Source organism: Lontra canadensis, unplaced genomic scaffold (assembly GCF_010015895.1).
Source record: "Lontra canadensis isolate GAN:19392208 unplaced genomic scaffold, GSC_riverotter_1.0 scaffold228, whole genome shotgun sequence".
Classification (NCBI taxonomy): domain Eukaryota; kingdom Metazoa; phylum Chordata; class Mammalia; order Carnivora; family Mustelidae; genus Lontra; species Lontra canadensis.
Window position 1 is genome coordinate 318,713 of NW_022631222.1, and position 18,332 is coordinate 337,044.

At 55.2% G+C, this 18,332-nt stretch overlaps 2 protein-coding genes across 2 annotated transcripts in view; one reads left to right on the forward strand and one right to left on the reverse strand.

Moving 5' to 3' along the window:
• Positions 1-10,005, forward strand: part of PYGB (glycogen phosphorylase B) — a 57,190-nt gene extending 47,185 nt beyond the window's left edge. Inside the window, exons 15-20 of the mRNA XM_032849408.1 lie at positions 458-516; positions 2,192-2,333; positions 4,145-4,352; positions 5,756-5,890; positions 7,085-7,151; positions 8,580-10,005. Coding sequence (XP_032705299.1) covers positions 458-516; positions 2,192-2,333; positions 4,145-4,352; positions 5,756-5,890; positions 7,085-7,151; positions 8,580-8,732 — 764 coding nt within the window. The 3' untranslated portion in view covers positions 8,733-10,005. The remainder of the gene's footprint in view (positions 1-457; positions 517-2,191; positions 2,334-4,144; positions 4,353-5,755; positions 5,891-7,084; positions 7,152-8,579) is intronic.
• Positions 10,006-12,207: 2,202 nt separating this feature from the next.
• ABHD12 (abhydrolase domain containing 12, lysophospholipase) overlaps positions 12,208-18,332 on the reverse strand; it is a 90,458-nt gene continuing 84,333 nt past the window's right edge. The window contains exons 10-13 of the mRNA XM_032849409.1: positions 17,479-17,561; positions 15,374-15,452; positions 14,098-14,225; positions 12,208-12,710 (exon numbers count right to left, since the gene is read on the reverse strand). Of these exons, the coding sequence (XP_032705300.1) occupies positions 12,671-12,710; positions 14,098-14,225; positions 15,374-15,452; positions 17,479-17,561 (330 nt within the window). The 3' untranslated portion in view covers positions 12,208-12,670. The remainder of the gene's footprint in view (positions 12,711-14,097; positions 14,226-15,373; positions 15,453-17,478; positions 17,562-18,332) is intronic.

The following is an 18,332-nucleotide window of genomic DNA, read 5'->3' on the forward strand; positions in this document are numbered from 1 at the left end:
GAGAGCTTCTCACCTCTGGACACAGCAAGGGTAGGGGGAAACTTGGAGTTTTGCCTGACACCTGTCAAGGACTGACGGTACGATGACCATGATCCCAGGGCGCCCTCTTTTCCAAGTATCCATCAGGTACAAGGGCCTTGACAGCCAGTGACTAGAGCCAAGCCAGCCCCCCTGCTTTGGGCTGTTCTGGAAACAGAGGTGCATCTTTTCCTGTGAGCCTTTTGGAAGAGTTTGTTCCTGGCCTCCTTCCTCACCAAAGTGGAATGTAAATGCAGCATCTAGGGGCTTGTCCCCCTTTTTGTAAGTGAGAGTTCCCAGCAGATGCAGGGGGCCCCAGTGGCTGCACCCTGCCCCATGAGTCGGGGTTGATCTCTGAGGACGCTAGTCACCATACCGTGTCCCAAAGCAGGGGTGTCTGGCTTTAGTGCCTTATTTGAATCTCTTGTTTGTCCTGCAGGAATAAAGAAGGACCCAGCCAAGGCCTTTGTGCCCAGGACTGTCATGATCGGGGGCAAGGTGAGGTGATGTCCTCTTTGCTCCTTGTTTGATATTTAGCCTGAATGCACAATCCACCATGCTTTTTGTCCGTGCAGACTGTGTCCTAACTGGGGTGCCAGCTGCCCGGTGGGCTGGACACTGCGGTGGCTCGGGGCTGGCATACTCACAGACTGCTAGAGGCCTTCTACTTCCCCTCTGTGCCTGTGGACTGAGTTAGTTGATTCAGTGTCCCATCAGCAGAGCCATAGGAGGGAGCTAAACGGGAACCCTGCCTGCCAAACATGAGAGTGGGGGTCCCCAGCTACAGCGGGCTTACAGGCCCTCCATCTGATGGGGCCGTGCCTTTCCTTGCATAGCTACTGCCTTCCACACCTGTGCCCAGCTCTCAGGCCCTAGCATGCTGCCCACTCACTCCCCTCTACTTGTGTGCTGAGTGGACATAGATATCTGGCTGCTTCTTCAGCCCAGTGTACACCAGCTGAGAGCTCAGCCTGTCTTTCTTTCATTTTATTTACGGTGGTGCATGCTTTTGGACATGTGATCATGGGGTCCCGGTGTGTGGCCATTATTCCCTGGTGGGTCTCCTCTCCGTACTCTGAGCTCTAGGACCTGTGTTTCCACTGTCCACCACTTTTCCCCAAGAGCCTCAGTGTCCTCAGAAAACATGAAGACACTGGGGCGCAGCTTCTTATGGGGGAATACGGGGCGGAGCCTGGGCACCATCTGCCCCGCCAGCTCAAGCACACACGAAGGTGGGCAGGAGGTACGAGCACCTGCCTGGGGCCAGCAAGCCCCACAGGGCTACCATCTGGGCCCCTTCCCTCCCCCAGCGCCTGTCGCTTCCTTTGTCAGTATCCCAGGGTGCATTTCTTAGAGGTATGAGCTTTCCAACAGTTCTTTAAATGTTCATTGTTAAAATTTTTCAACCTAGAGAGAAGTAGAAATCCTAGTAATAATATCCATACACACATCGCAGACTCCTGTGGGACCATTTCAAAGTCAATTTTAGACATAGTATCACTTCACCTCTAAGTACTTCACACATGTTCCCAATGACGTTTTCCTTCCAAACTGCCACAGAAACAGACTCTTTTTAACACCACCACACAATTCCATCTTCACACATAGATAGTGAACTTAGAAATATCTGGAACAGATTGATTAACTCTGGACCCTGGCAAGGGCCTCGCCTAGTGATTGCTTGCTGTCTGCCACGTCATCGTCGGTGGCTTTCCTCAATGCCAACCTCCTCTCTCTCCCTGCAACTGATTTGTTACAGAGACTGGGCTGTGTGTCTTCCAGATATCTGTCTGGCATGTTCCAGTATGTTGCTTAGTTCCTTGTGTTTCCTATAAGTTGGTAGTTCTGAAAGTCTTCATCCTTTTATCCCATTTCTGAAGAACTAACTGGAGTCAGAGATGCATTGGAGGCTGACAGGTTTCAGCCCAGGCTGAGGCAGCTGTTGGGTTGGGTGAGGCAGTCCTTGGAGCGGGGTCACAGGCAGGCGTTGCACCCTGTGGGGCGCGGGTTCCTCCATCATGAGGCTGCCAGACTGCATGCAGGACAGGCAGGGGGGCCATTCGGCCAGATGTGAGTGACCTCAGCGATCCAGCGCAGGGCCCCAGGATGCTCTGAGGACCCTGCGCTGCCCTGAGCACAGGTGTCCTTGTACTGAACCTCCCTCTGTTTCCAGGCGGCTCCCGGTTACCACATGGCAAAGATGATCATCAAGCTGGTCACATCCATTGGCAGTGTCGTCAACCACGATCCTGTTGTGGGTGACAAGCTCAAAGTGATCTTCCTGGAAAACTACCGAGTGTCTCTGGCTGAGAAAGGTAGGCCCAGGGCAGGCATGTCAGACAGGAAAGCCTGCCCCTGCCTGGGTGCGATGTGGGTGGTGGTTGCTGGTGGGGCCGATGAACTCTGCCCCAGCTACCAGGCTCTCTCTGCTGGAGCGGGCCTCTGTTCTAGCAGTGAAAGGCTTCGGGAAAGCTCTCTACCCGTCACCAAGTACAGAGAGTTACTCTCAACCTCAGACATCCTTTGTCTACGTACCTTCTCACTTCTGCCTGTGACCTCGTTCTTCCCCCTTCCTCTGCTCCCCAGCTTTCATTTCTGCTCCTAGAGCTCATTCTTACTGGCGGGATGCAGCTTCCAGGTTGGCCTCCTCACCCCCTCCTCCCACCCCCAGAGGGTGCTTATGCTAACACCACCGATGTGCTCTCAGGGGCATAACTGCTTCTGATCTGGGCCGGCACCTGCCTCTTCTATCGTTTCCAAAGGCAACTTAGGGCCTGACATCACGCCCCCTGGGGCTATTCCTCCAAGGGTGTATGTTGCCCTCTGGAGAAGTTACTGCAGCCGGGTGTGCCTTTGAGCATGACTATCCTGAGCTGGGCAGGACTTTCTAAACTGGCCCTGTCTGGATGTCCTGGCAGGAAACGAGATGGGAAGCCTGAGCTCTGAGTAGTAGGGACATCTGGAGCTCAGACAGACCAGCAGTTGCCTTCTACCTTGAGTGACGATGTGCTGGCTGACTCGCTCCCCTTTCCTGCCAGCTCAGTCAGCTCATTGGACCGTCTCTGGGTCCCTCGGCTATCACAGACCATATATGGTTCAGGGGCAATGCCATGCTTAGCTCCTCACTGAGCTTCTGACATATCTTTGTCAAGCCCTTTACCGCATGGAACTGCCCTTCCTCACTTATTTGGGGCCGGCTGGCTCCTGGGCATCTTTAGAACTGAACTTGGGGTACCTGTTCTGGGACCTCAGAGCTAAAGTCTGGGTCCCCCAAGTGCTCCCTCAGCTCTTGAACTTGCTGTAGCAGCATGTACACTATCACATCAGCCTGCTCTCTGTGTAGAGATATAAGGGGGCTGGAGATGCCTGTATCTCTTTACCCTGACTCCTTGGGCTTGATCTTGAAGAAGGGCTGGACTCTGCTCTTTGCTGACCCCAAGTTCCAGCCACTGGGCTGGGGGAGCAGCATCAGCTCCATGGACAAGATAAAGATGTGGGAGCAGGGAGGCCAGGGCGGGGTAGGAAGATGGAGCTTTCCCACTAGCCACATCTTCGAGGCACAGGGAGCCCCGCCTTGGGAGAAACCTCGGGGCCCTGGCATTAGGTCATCATCGTGGCAAGCTGTGCCCAGGCTGCATACTATAGAGTGACTTGCATGCATGTGAACACAAGGAAGTTGCCCCACCTTCCTAGTTCTCTGGTTCTGTGAGTCCAAAGTCCTCTTGAAGTGCTCTAAGGAGCCTTCCAACCTGATAGCATGAGACAGAACCTGTTGGGGATGAAACAGAGTGATAACACCAAAAGCCAGAACCAGGGTCCCCCAGACCATGGTTGGGCCCAGTCCCTGGAAGGTCCCAGAACAAAGGTCTTTTGTGACCTGGGGTCTTCTCAGGAGTTACCATCTTGGCTTCAGGCTGCTCTGGCTCAGGAAGGGAAGCCCTTACAGGCTAGCAGGGGTGGGCTGCAGGGCTCAGGCCCATCCTGGACTGAGCAGCAGGTGGCATCTGCTCTGGGAGCACCAGCTGTGGGCTGGAGGAGGGCGTGTGGTTTCCCTACACAGAGTTCCCATGGCTCTCGTGCTGTGAGCAGCTTGTGGTGACATACCTTCTCGCCCACCTGCTTGCAGTGATCCCCGCAGCAGACCTGTCCCAGCAGATCTCCACTGCAGGCACCGAGGCCTCGGGCACAGGCAACATGAAGTTCATGCTCAACGGGGCCCTTACCATTGGTACCATGGACGGCGCCAATGTGGAGATGGCCGAGGAGGCTGGGGCTGAGAACCTCTTCATCTTTGGCATGCGTGTGGAGGACGTCGAGGCCCTGGACCGGAAAGGGTGTGTGTCCCTCCCTGTGCTGTCAGGGCCCAGCAGCTCCCCGGGCATGGCTCGGAGCACTGGGGGTGGGGGAGCTGAGAGCACTCTGGGAGCCAGGCCCGTGCTTGCTGGGGTGATGCCCACTTGGCAGCTGGGGGTGGCTGTGGGCACATTGGCTGAGCCTGCTCCTCTCCTGAGCACCCCACAGGCTATCCCAAAGGCTGGCTTGAGCAGGAGCTAGATGTTCTGTGCTGGTCTCCACTGGCCCAGTCTGTGGGTTCAGAGCGAGTGTTTTCAAAAGGGTAGAAGGCCCTGGTCTCTGGAGGCAAAGCCCTGAGCACTCCAGGCCAGTGTAGGGATTTGGGGTTGGCCTGCTGCTGAGATTCCCTGGACTGATCCTGTAAAGTAAACTGATTGTCTTGGAATAGTATCAAGTTTTTAGAAAAGTTGCGAAGAGATCTCAGAGTTCTGTAGACCCTTCTGCCAGTTTTCCTACTGCTGACATCTTCCTAAGTAGGGTGGTACGTTATCAGAATTAGCTAACCAGCAGCAGCGCATTGTTGCTTAAAGTCCCTGCTTGGTTTTACTGTTTCCCCGTGAATGTCGTCCTCTGTCCCAGGATCCCACCCAGGGCACGCTTGTGTTTAGACGGCAGGTCTCCAGTCTCCTCTGGTCTGTGACACATTCTCAGCATTTCCTCATGTGTCATGACCTCAGACCCTCTTGAGTTTGGCCACAGCCTGATTCGGAGCAACAATGGAAAATAAAGACAGTACTGCCTAATTGCCTAAAAGCTCTCAGGGGAATTGATGAGGCCTCAGGCACCACCTGAGTGAAAACCCAGAAATCATGGATGAGAGTCACCCAACCTGAGAACACACACCCCACGTGTCCTTTTCTGCCTTACCCTCAGTTTGGGCTTTCTGCCACATCATAGTCTCCTGGCACTGCACACCTGCACACCTACTCCATGCTTCGCCCCCCCCCCCAACCCCCGCTCCACTCCAGACTCCAATGGCTGCGGCCTCTTGTGTCTGGTTGTGCTTGGTGTACACCTCATTTCCTTTGTCCTGGTGGCAGGGGGTAGGGGGTGGCAGGAAGCAGGGCAGGGACAGTTAGGGGCAGGGTGTGGGGGAGTGGCGTGGAGGTGGCATGCAGTGGGCATATTCTCGGGCAGCCTTCCCCTACAGGAATATGATGGCACCAAGCATGTGATTCTGGGTCTTCCAGTGATTGTGTTTCTCTAAACAGGGAGCTACAGGATTCATTCTGCCCGTCTAGCACATCACTACCTCTGTGGGGCCCAGTGGCGCATGTGGCTGGGCAGGCCCAGAGCCAGCGGTGGTCTGGGACCAGGGGTGTGCCCAGTACAGATACCCTGTCCCTTGCTCCGGAGCCTGAGGTTTGGCCCCACCTCTTCACAGGTACAATGCCAGAGAGTACTATGACCGCCTGCCCGAGCTGAAGCAGGCCATTGACCAGATCAGCAGCGGCTTCTTCTCTCCCAAGGAACCAGACTGTTTCAGGGACGTGGTCAACATGCTGCTGAACCACGACAGGTTCGTTCTCACATCCCTCCCCACTGCTGGCCAGACAGAGGGGTCCTCCTGGTGGGCCAAAGCCTGCACTTTGGGGGTGACCCATGGTAAGGATTGCTCCCCACCCCAGCCCATGGGCAGAGCCCCAGGCTATCAACCAGGACCTGCAGGGGCCTCTGGAGGTGCTTGCCTGCTGGGGGGCCCTGGTGGTAGGGGTCGCCAGTGCATGGTCCAGCCCCGGGGCCCCCCAGCACTAGCTGACCCTACCCCCCCCACCAAAGGGCATGACAAGCAGAAGGTGGTTTCACATGGGGCTGGTCGGAGGCAATTCCTGATCCTCTCTTCCCTAGGGAGAATGTGGGCAAGATGCCCCAGAAACCTCTGGGGGGCAGGGTGAGGTGGAGGGCTTGGCCTCTATCGCCAAAGTCCCACAGGCCCAACTGAGCCAGATGTTGGCCAGTGGTGACACCAGGTGGTTAAAGAGGAATTAACTTGTGATGCAAATTATGTTGTGATGTTTTATTACGACGCATCAACAAAGGGCTATACTGTCCACATTCCCGCACGCGCTCATTTGCAGCAGGTCAGCACCGCCGCTTGCCTCTCATGGCCTTTCTTTGCTCTGGCCTGCTGGCAAGAGCTGAGCTCTGTCCCACTCTCAGCTGCCTTCAGGTGGGTTTCATCTGCTGCTGGCCCGTGAGTGCTGGGGCTGGTGTCTGTCCCACCAGATCGCAGCCCTGCACAGCGCAGGGTGGGAGCTTGGCCCTGATTCAGACTGGAATCAAGGAAACACGGCTCAGTTTCCTGAATCGTCTCTGCAACTCAACCATAAACAGAAACACAGTCCCCTATCCATAACTCCTGCCGTGCTGTCCACAGGATCCTTTCCCTGGATCACTGGTTCTCACCCCCTTGGCTCTGGGAAGGGATGGCCAGGAGGAGCCTTGCTGCCCATCTGTGCCACATACCCTGGGGCAGTGGAGTTGGAGGAAGCCTATGCTGCTCAGCCCCATCTGCTTGGGGAGGGTGTGTTAGAAACAGCTGAAAACAAGGTTTCTTTAGAATAATATCCCCAAGACAAAAGTTCTGCTCCTAGAGCCACCTCTGTGGCTCATCCCAAAGCATGAGGACCTGGATGGCCAGGGCCTAGTGGCCCATTTCCTGACCTCTGACTTACCACCTGCCACAGTGGCCTAGCTCCGTCTCCCGTTTCAGGTTCAAAGTGTTTGCAGATTATGAAGCATATGTGGCGTGCCAGGCCCAGGTGGATCAGCTGTACCAGGTATGGTTCTAGGGCCCCCAAGCTGGGGTGGGAGGGTGGCCCTGGCAGGGGAGCAGCGGGGGACATCTGTAAGGTCCAGTCCTGGGAGGCCACTGTTCACCTTGTGGCCTGGACAAGGGGGGCTGGGCGCTCAGCGGGCTGAGCTGCATCATGGACATGGGCTGTCCAGGGGTTCTTGATCAGCTTCCACTCACATGGTCTCCGTTGTCCCTCTGCTGTCCCCTGGTGAGGCTGGTGCCTTGGGACCCCTTGGGGCCAGGCCACTGTCCACACTGGCACGTTTCTGCCCAGGTTCTGAGTGGCTGCCACAGAACACACGTGAGCAGGACAGGAGTTTCTGTGGATGGCAGAGGCGATGGGCACTGTGGTCTGAGCCCCCAGTGGGTGTGATTGGGAGAATGTGGGGAGCAGGTGCAGAGCCAGGAAGACGTGTGTGCACATAGAAAGCCTGTGTTTAAAAATGAGTGCTTCCTTGAACAGGTGCAAGCTTCCATGTTGAGTGAGGGCCATTGCTGTAAAGAGTGGCCTTTCTAGGGCTGGACCGCTATAGCCAGCTCCCCAGATCTTGGCGAAGGTGGACAAAAAGGGACCCCTCATCCCAGTTTCTGTGTGGAGCATGTCCCCTAGGGAGTGGGTGTATCCACATGGGGACTCATAGGAAGACAGAGGACCAGAGCTTGCAGGGCTGACGGAGGGTATCCCTTGGTGCCCACTTCCCTTCCCTTGCTGGGGTTTTCTGGACACCCAGCCTGTGTGCCCCACCAGTGGTGGCAGGGGGAGAGGACTCTGGGTGTTGTGGTGTGAGTTTGCAGTGGTGGGTCAGATGGATTCTTCCCCTGGTTCTTGGATGAGGCCTCCAGGATGTTTCTGATGTGCTGTGGTCCTGGCCCCTATCTCCCACCTTTAGGGAAGCTGTCTGCCCTTGGGGACCCATTAAAGAACGGGGGGCCTCGAAAGCTAAGTTACGAGGCAGGGCTCTCGGGGGGCACCTTTGCTTCCCAGACGTGGGCGTCAGCAGAGTATTCCCTTTCGGGGAGGCTCCCCATGATGCTGGCTCAGTCCAGGGATGGTTGTCGGGCTCTGGGGGAAGCCGTGGAGGGGAGACCACTTAGCCTTTTTCTGTGGATGCACTGGGCGGGTACTCACCTGGTGGTGGTTCTTTGTCAGGTGGGCTGTGCCCCAGAATACGTGGCACGTTTTGAGGCCCAGGGCCTTCTCAGGCTCCTTACCTCCAAATCTAGTCATTTGATCGCTTTTCTGATTGGTGAGGATCCCCATTTCAGTGAGCTGTTGATTGCAATTTCATCTTTGTTCATCATGCTGATGAACAGGGGCTGAGAGCCCATCTAGAAGCAGTCCTGAAGTTCTGGAAGTGCAGGCTGTCTTGTGTGGTACCTGAGATTACTCAGCCTCTTCTTCCCTCTGCAGAACCCCAGGGAGTGGACCAAGAAGGTCATCAGGAACATCGCCTGCTCGGGCAAGTTCTCCAGTGACCGGACCATCACAGAGTATGCCCGGGACATCTGGGGCGTGGAGCCCTCCGACCTACAGATCCCGCCCCCCAACCTCCCTAGGGATTAGGTGTCCTAGCAATGGCCTGCTGTTTCTGGAGGCCCATAGGAATTGTAGTGGTGGTGGCTTGGGGTGGGCAAGGAAGAAAGGGTGCAAAGAGAGAGGTACTCCCAGTTTCCTGCAAGAAAGCAGAGCTTGCGGCACTGACTGGGGCAGCTGGCCCCGCAGCTTTAGCTCACCTGACACAAGGAGGTGGGGAGGGTAGAGCCACCGGGTGGGCTCCTCTCAGACCTTGCACGCACCTTGCAGTGAGCTTATTTTTAGTTTTGAGCCTCTGGATTCCGGGGTCCAGGCAGGTAGCTTTGGCGAAGCCTGGGGAACTGTGTGTTTTCTGTACCACAAGTGCTGGCTCGCTGGCGTAGGCTCACAGCCTCCTGGCCATGCTAGTACTTTGGCCATGTCTGCAGCTGCAGCATGGGCGCTGTGGCCCAAAGTTCCAGACTGATCAGATAAAGGGGCTCTAGGATGGCTGAGGGGGTCATGGGGGAGGACATCTGTGTCTGGCATCTTGGGGTCCTTGGCTAGGACAAGGCTGGCTGACGCAAAGCTACCTTGGTTTTGCTTTCTTGAGAGGATAATCAGCTTCCCAGGGAAATTAAAGTAGCTGAAGCCTTTTCTTGTTTTAGCAACTAAAATTATACTTTTGAAGTTTTGTGGAGAGGCAATGCTGGAATGTGTTGTCCAGACCTGGGGGCCCTGGGGTGGGGCGCTGCCTTTGCTGGGGAGGCCAAATGCCCCTGCCGCATGTGTCCTGGGGCCTGCCTTCCTGTCTTACACTTGGGGCCACCCTCCCTTCTCCCTCCATTTCCAGCAGTGTGACCACCTTGGAAAGGACTGAGCAGGCCCAGAAGGGAGCCCACTTTCCTTCTGCCTGGACAACAGGCTGGTGGCAGGAAGGGTGGGTGAGCCCCCTCAGCTGCCCAGGGGAGAGAGCCAGGGAGAAGGCCGGCACGCTTCACCACAGGCTTAATGGGACAAGGAGGGGAAGCACCCTTCCAGAGGCTCTGCATCCTTGCATGCTGGGTCTGGATGGCACAGGGCTCTGCCCTCACCCCAGGTCCTGACTGCTCACAGAACCAGGCCATGGAGGATTTGCTCACATGTGCCCTTCACCAGAGCTGCAGTGGTCTGCTGGGGAGGCCCACGTTCTGGGGCTGTGGTCACACCCCCGCCACCTTCCCGATGCCCCATTTCTTAGGCCATGTGTGACCATCACTGTGCCACTTGATGTCACTGCCTTGTGTGAGAAACTGAATAAACCTTCCTGCCTGTGCCTCGTTGACCTGGCCTGTGTTTCATTCTGCGCTGAGGGCAGGGTGGGGGCTGCATCACAGGGGCAGGCCTCAGACCCTCCCTCGTAAGGGCCCATCACTCTGGGATTAAGGACAGACCAAGCTCTCCCATCCCAGCTGCAGGTGGGACTTAAGAGTATGTGTGTTTGAACCACAAGCTGGTAAAAGAATCATCCAATCTGTTGTATAAACTGTCATCTGGATGTTGGCATCATTGGTGCAAATTGCACTGGTTCTTTTGCACCTGCCCTCCACCAGCCACTCTTGGCCCTAGGACATGGAATGCCCTAGGGATGAGAGCATTTCCCCCTAAACTGTGTCACTGTAGGCTGAATTAAAAGCCAGGAGAGACATGAACTTGAGGCTGTTAGCCAAACAACCTGAGAACTGCAGGACACTGGAGCACCGTAGGCCTGCTGGAGCGGCCTGGGGGCGCTGAGCAGCTCCCAGGACACACGTGCTTTCAGGAAACATGTATTAACTGCAGAATTTATAGCTGTGCATGTCTTGATCTGTTCCTTTTTTTTTTTTTTTTTTTAATTCAAGGATTGGTTTTGTGATCAGCAGAGATTACATCTGTCCTAGCCCACAGTTTAGTTACTAATCTGAGACCAGCAGGTGAACTTTGGACTTGATTAGCCAATCGGATGGCCCAGCAGCTCACCATCCCTATCAGTGCTTTCTAGAGCACCTATCAAAATACCAACAGCCTATATTTTACTTCATATCCTCTCACACGGCTCTCACACACACACAACACAGAACAGGAGGAAGCTTCCAGCCCAGACAGGGTGGGTGGGTTGCATCTGGCTGAAGTGGGGTGGGAGGGCAGCTCTGACTTGGGGCCTCAGTCACGGGGCTGAAAGAGCAAGCCTCAGGGGGCTACTCGGGCCCAGGGGGCACATCATGCGAGCAGTTACATAGGAACATGCTATAGGAAGGGGCTTATGTCTCACCCCAGGGATGGGGTGGGGTCTTGCAGGTAGTGCACACACCCAAATCTGATGCCAGGGGAACCCGTCCAAAGGAAGGAAGACATAAACTGAACTCAGGAGAGTCTGTTCATGCTTCAACCCCTTTAGGAAAGGCATGGTTTCCCCAATGTGAGAATCACTGTAGGCAGCTTGAAGGTACCTCAGAAAAGAGAAGCTGTCGCCTGCCTTGGCACCTTGGCCCCACAGCCTGCCCACAGCTGCCAAGAGTGGCCACAGACCTTAAAGAACAGGCTGGTGAACTAGGCTCCCTGTAACCCCAGGGGAATTTCTGATCTGCCAAGACCGCAAAGTCCCAGAGCCTTAGGACCCTGGTGGGGAGAGTCCAACCATCAGGGGAAGTGGGTCCCAGGTGGGCTTTCATCCTCTGTTGTGTATCACGCCTCTATACCTGAGCCGCAGGGGTAGGATAGTCCTCTGTGGGGCCAGCCTGAAAGCCTCTGACTAAACCACACACTTCTCACTCTCTGGTTACTTAGCCGGGATGTGAAAATCTGGCCCTTCACCAGCACCGGGGCTGTTGAGAAACAGGATCCTCAGAGGGTGCCAAGTGGGGGCAGCAGAAGTCCAGGGAGACTGATTTGACAAAAAGCTGAACAACACTCCCTTTCCCCAAGTAAGTGAACAAGGCGGTGCTCATGGACCAGAACTGGAAACCTCCTACTCCAGTGCCCCACGTCCTTCCACGGACTCATGCCAGGGCTCGCTTGGCGTCTGTGGGTGAAACCCTGGAGCCTGCCAACCAATACCAACATCCAGTAAGCTTGCTACAGTGTGAAGTTGAAAGGGGCCTGTATTTTAGGAAAACGCCCCCTGTCCCCTCTGGAGAAGGGGTCCTCCCCCATGAACATACCTTGCCCTGGGACAATGCCCCTCCTTGCACGGGCCTCCACATCTAAAAGGAGGAAAGGAAGGCCCAGGATCCCTGGCCTTACAGAGCTGCCCCTCCTCCCACAGGCTGGGCTCTGAGCATGACCTGAAAATAGCTGGAGGGGTCACTGAGAACACAGCAGATAGACCACCACCACGATTTTATTCTTAAATAAATGCTCAGTCTAAGGCCAGGTTAGGCGGAAAGGTGGGCAGAAAGTGGAGGAAGTGCAGGTCACGGGCACCTTCCCCGCTGTGAGCAGTGGGACCTGCCCAGGGAGGCAGGGACCGCCAAGGTAGGCAAGCAGGGTGCCCTGGGTTGGTGGGGGGCGTGCTGATTGGACCATTAGAATCCATTCTGCGTGGGCTGGGAAGGGACAGAACCCATCTCCCCACGATCTTACCAGTGATGCTGGAAAGATCAGTGTGGTCCCAAGACCCCAAGCCTCCTGCCCCAGGCTCCCTGTGCCCAGCTCAGCAAGTGCGGGATAGACCAGCTGGCGGCTGGCCTGCTCTGTAACTGTCTTCCCAATGAGAGCTCGGGTTGAGTGGCAACAAGAGGGAGAGGGGATCCCATGCCCGCAACCTGTGTTTTCCACAAAGATCCATGCTCCCAGCCACCCAAGACAGGTGCCTCAGGTCTGCTGGGTCTCCTCCGCCTGCCCCAGCTGGCATCCAAGTCCTCTCTCCAGGGGTATTGAAGATGCTGGCACCCCTGGGCCCCAGGGTGCCAGACTGGCTGGAGCAAAGGGGAGGAGGGCAGAGGTCTTCATGCTCCTTCAGGCAGCAAGACTCAGTGTTGGCGCCCAGGTTCTGACTTCCCCAGGAATTCCCTAGACGACACAAGGACAGCCATCAGCCAAACCCAGAGCCCACACCAGAGCCCTTTCCTCCTCCGTCCTCAAACAACTCATCCCAGGAGTCTGAGAAGGAGCCTGGAGGACCACCCCTGCTCAGAAAGCCTGAGTTAAATAAATAGGGCTCCAATGGAATCGGCCTGGTCAAATCCCAACCCTGTAGGAAGAAAGACCAGGTAATGGGCTACTCTTCTTTGTTCTAAACTCTAGAGCTGTACCCTGGGCTAAATTTCCTATAACCTATTCCTTTTACGCTGGAAAAATCACAACCCTAGAGCAAACCCATACTCTTTGAGTTCACAGTCCCCTCTCAGCAACCCAGGTCCCTGATGCAGGAAATGGCAAACCACTAAAGAAATGCAGCTTTGGGGGCGCCTGGGTGGCTCAGCAGGTTAAGCCTCTGCCTTCGGCTCAGGTCATGATCTCGGGGTCCTGGGATCAAGCCCCGCATCAGGCTCTCTGCTCAGCGGGGAGCCTGCTTCCCTCTCTCTGTCTCTCTGTCTACTTGTGATCTCTGTCTGTCAAATAAATAAATAAAATCTTAAAAAAAAAAAAAAAAGAAAAAAAAAGAAATGCAGCTTTGCTTCTGGAACTGCTGAGACAGGCACAGGAGAGCTGAAGTGTGATGGCATAAAACTACTGAGGGCCAATTCCAACACTTCCAGGCTCAGCAGGCCCAGGAAGGTGAACTTGCACCATCCCCACCTCAGCATCCTGCAGAAGGCCACAAGGCCAGGAGGTGCTGGGCTGCCTGTGCTTGGGATGGGAGGTAAGGAGGCTGGGGAGCACGGGCCTGAGTGGTGGGATTGGTCCCCACACAAAAGCCTGGGCTCCTGAGGCGGGGCCAGGCCTCACCCAGTCAAAACGACCCTGTGCCGCCATCTCGCCCTTCATGCCTGTGGTTGGCACCTGGGCAAGGGATGGGCACCATGGCCCCAGCCACTCACTGTCCTGGCCCCAGACCATGGCTATCATGGTGGAGCCAGGAGCACAGCTGCCTTTCAAGAAGCAGCTGAGGACAAACAGGCTTTTGCGAGCTGGCCCAGAGTCTCCCATGCGCATGTGCACAGGGGCAGGACCTGATGGGTGTGTAGGAAGAAACTGAGGCCTGACCCACAGCGGCTGGATGCTCCCGAGTGGGGTGTCTATGTAGCCTGCACAACCCACACCACAGGGAAGTCACTGCCCTGTCTGATCACGGAAGCGCTTCAGGAGGGAGGGGCCACGAACACTGAACCCTTCTCGGTGGAGATGGAAGGTTCTCGAGTCACGGCAACCCCCCGCCCCACTGAGGCAGCTTTCAGGGCTGGGCCTGCCACATACCTGGCCTGAGCCATCACACCCCAGGGGGAGAATGCCTCACCTCAGTATCCGTGGAAGCTCAGGGCTCTTGTAGATATACTTGTGCCTGTAGCCGAGGTCTGAATGGAAGGGGATAAACTGAACTTTGAAGTCTCGGAAGCTTCGGGATGGAGCGGCGATATTGTAGAGCTGGGATGAGGGAGAGACAGGTCAGCACCCACAGATGGCAGCCCTGCCTAGTGGTCTCCCCAGGAGAGAAACCAGTCAGTGGCTGCTGCCTCCGAAAGCAACCCAAGTCCTCCGCCAGCGACGGTACTGTCCTGCTGCCTATGTGGCCAGGGCGAGGGGCACGGGTGTGGACAGGAATCAGCTCCTTGGCCTGACACTAGAGACCCTTTGTCCTAATGCCCCTCTCCCAGATGGCCCCTCCGCAGGGGGCGGCAAGGCAGCTGAGCCCGCCTCACGGGAAGAGCTGCCTGGCATGCAGGCGTGTGGATGCCTAGGTGCCGGAGCAGCCCTGAGGGCTCATCCCAGGGCCTTGGCTGGGCTGTCTGCCTTGGACTTTGCCATGTGCCTGGGTCAAGGCCGGTTGGTAGCCTGGCTCACAATCTGTCCTTCCTCAGCCCCTTCCTCCCTGAGATGGCCAGGCTCTATGGGTCTGAGCAGCCGTCGCCGGACAGCCCCGTGGGCCCGGGCTCGCTGGAGGGAGGAGACTTGGCCGTGCTGGAACCCACTGGCCCCCAGGCCTCACTCCGTCAAGGTTGCCTCTGACCCTCACCATCGCCATGCCAGATGGTGCTAGTTGCCAAAACACTTCTACAAATTGAATGCTGCTGCCTGGCAGCAAAGGCAGAGTAAATTCAGCAAAAGCAGACATGGAGGCCCCCCAACAGCATGGTATTCCTGACATCGGGCCCATTCCAAAGGCAGGAGAACAGACAAGAGGTTCTGTATCAAGTCTGCCGACTGGGATCCCTGCATGGGGGCCGGGGATCCTCCTCCTCGAGGGTTCCTTCCCTCCAGCCTAGCCGAGTACCCAGCAGTCGAGTCTGTCAGGCTAGGCCCCCTGCGCACGGACTGGGAGCCATCTGCTTACTTCTCACGTTTCCTCTTGCTATCACCAAATGTACTGGTGAAGAAGTCCATGCCCTCTAGCGTACCTTTGCTGATAAGACATCAACTGTTGGCCCCCACCCGACCCTGCTGCTGACCTCCCCTACCTTCTTCTTCTGGGGTCGGGGCACCTGGCAGTAGCAGAACACCTGTGGATGCCTGGCCCAGCCTGAATGGGAGCCGGCTAGACACCCGCCCGCACCAGAGCTGGCACCGACTCTCACCTTTCTGCCAAGCTGGAAGGGCACGACCGGGTCGTCCTCGGCATGCAGGATGAGCAGGGAGCAGGAGATGTGCTTCACACTGCGGGGGGAGATGGAACTGGACCAAGGTCCCAGGGAGAGGGCTGGGGTCTCTGGGCCTATCCAGGTTTAGTGGGGGCTTCACCATGGTGCTCAACAGATAGAACTTGACTGGCTTTTCACTAGGGAACTAGTGTTTCCACCATCATCTATTCAGTCAAGTCTAGAGATCGATCCATTCATCTTATCCAGTCCCTGTGTATTTTCTAGAAATTGAAAATTATTATTTTTGCCACTAGACCTATTCTTTAAAAGTTAAAAAATGATATTTATATTTGGCCCATGGAGGTGGGCCAAGAAACCTATAGCAAACGATGGTCACTAGAAATGTGTTGGTAAAAAAGCCTACATGCTCTAACCTGTCTTTATTGAAAATGACATTTAAGGTCACCCTGAAGGTTTATAAATAAATTAACATTTTCAAGAGGTTCAGATGATCCAAACCCTCTAGCAAACCACAGAGGGGCTGTGGGCCTAGACAGGTCCTGGAGTACCCTGGCCACCCCTCACTGAGCAAGCCTGGCACCGGGGCAGGACATGGGCCAGAAGGCTTGTCGCCCCACCGATGCCCAGCCCATCCGGTGATCTGGGGTTCTGCTTGCAGTACACATACGTGCACACTTTCCCTGCATTCTGCTTCCAGGGAGGAGCATCTCTGCTGCAAGGGTCACACTTTGACAGTGACACTGCCCATCTTTTCAGGACTTCCATTCTAAGTAGTATGTCCTAACCCTGACCCACTCTAGAAAAGGCCTGGTTCACATGCTGTCACCATGCGCCCAAGTGGGGGCTTGTGATTTCCTGCGGGTGAAATACTGCCAGCTCCTCAATGGTCAGCCCGGAGCATGGCCAAGGCACCTTCAGGGAACCCAACACTCACTGTGGTGCTTGTTGTTGGAATCCATTTTTTTCAGATCATTCTTGAAGTTCCAAAACAATATTTATAAACAACCAGGTTTTTTGCTTATTTCTGTTCAAATTTTAGTTTGCTCTATTTTCAGAACCAAAACAAATAATTAAGGGGAAAAATATTCCATTTTTTCACATTTATTCCTGAGTGTAGATTTTTAAATGTTAACCTGATATTTTTTTTTTAAAGATTTTATTCATTTATTTGACAGAGAGAGATCACAAGCAGGCAGAGAGGCAGGCAGAGAGAGAGGGGGAAGCAGGCTCCCTGCTGAGCAGAGAGCCCGATGCGGGGCTCGATCCCAGGACCCTGAGATCATGACCTGAGCCGAAGGCAGCGGCTTAACCCACTGAGCCACCCAGGCGCCCTGATATTTATTTTTTTAAGATTTATTTATTTTAGAGAGATCAAATAAGTGAGGTGGGGAGGGGCACAAGCTGACTCCTTATGGAGCCCAACATGGGACTTGATCCCACGGCCCTGAGAAGAAACCAAGAGTTGGCTGCTCAACTGACTGAGCCACCCAGGAGCCCCAGTAGAAATATATATTTTTTTAAGATTTTATTTATTTGTCAGAGAGAGAGAAAGCCAGAGCACAAGCAAGGGGAGCAGTAGGCAGAGGGAGAAGCAGACTCCCCGCTGAGCAGGGAACCCAATGAAGGGCTCGATCCTGGGATCCTGAGATCACAGCTTGAGCTGAAGGCAGACGCTTAACCAACTGAGCCACCAGGAGTCCCTAGAAATATTTTTAATAGTGAACTCTATAATGTTTTTCTACAACCAAACAGAAATCAAACGGCTGAGGCAGTGTCATTTTTTGAGTAACAGCTCCCCTTATTAGAACCTGTCAGGAATTCTGATTCTGATTTCAACTAACAAATAAAACAAACACAGGGACATGTTGTCTTCCTGTTGCTTTAATGCCACCATGGCCTTTTCAAATCCCTTTTCTCTCGGTTGCAGCTCCCAGCCTGACTTGCCCTTTACAAAGGTCTGATGGTTGGGGAAGAACCCCAGTATACAGAATTCCACCCTGTTTGGTTAAGGTGACTAGTCCTGGGGGTTCTCAATGATTTTTTTTAAATTGGAAAATGAGGTATTGTACCATAGTACTCACTTTTCATCATTTGCAAATTTAATTCCACTGCTTGTAATGGGGTCGAGGAAGAACCAGTCAAACCCAGGGAAGTATCGGTATATCTGAAGGCAACACAGAAAAAACGTGCAGAAGCATCAGTTAAAACAGCCACGGCAAAGGCCGAGGTCAAGGGTTCAGACAGAGGGCGCTCAGTGCCCAAGGGTCTCCTGTGCTTCCAAATGGACTGACCTGAGGCCCCACCAGAGCTGTGCTGGGGTGCCCCACTGCCCAGACCACAGACTCTGTGCTTAAGAGGCTCCTGAACTGGCCATGCATGGCTACCCACAAAATGGGCTCCCACACCTCAGAGCAGCAGCTGGGCAGGACCGGCTCCAAGAGACATGAGGGCCTCCACCCATGGGAAAACAGGGGTCCATGTGACTTGGGGGTAAAGCAACATCAAAGAAGTAAGACTACAGAGGACTCCTCCAGTCTGCAACAGAGCACCATGAGGTCAGGTGGGGGGCCGACACAGCTCCCTTGAACCCACAGGACAGAAAAGGACACAGAGGGGCCCCCTCTGGACTAGGCTTATAAAAAGAGGGTCCAAGGCCTCAATCCTGGCAGGTAAGGAGGGCCTGAGTCACCCTGGGATCCCCACTAGGGTTCCCCCAGGGTGTCACCTGGAGACACGACTGGGAGAGCCTTACTGCTGAGCACCGTCTATGCAGACAGGGAGCAGGGGCACCCACCAGCTCTGTGTTCGCAGAAGCAGCCAGGACAGCAGCCACAGGCCTGGGCTGAGCCCTGCAGGGCAACGATGCCAGCTAGGCAAACCATGCCTCAGAGGCATGGCCTCCCGGGAATCCTACTATCCTTGGACAACCCAGCTG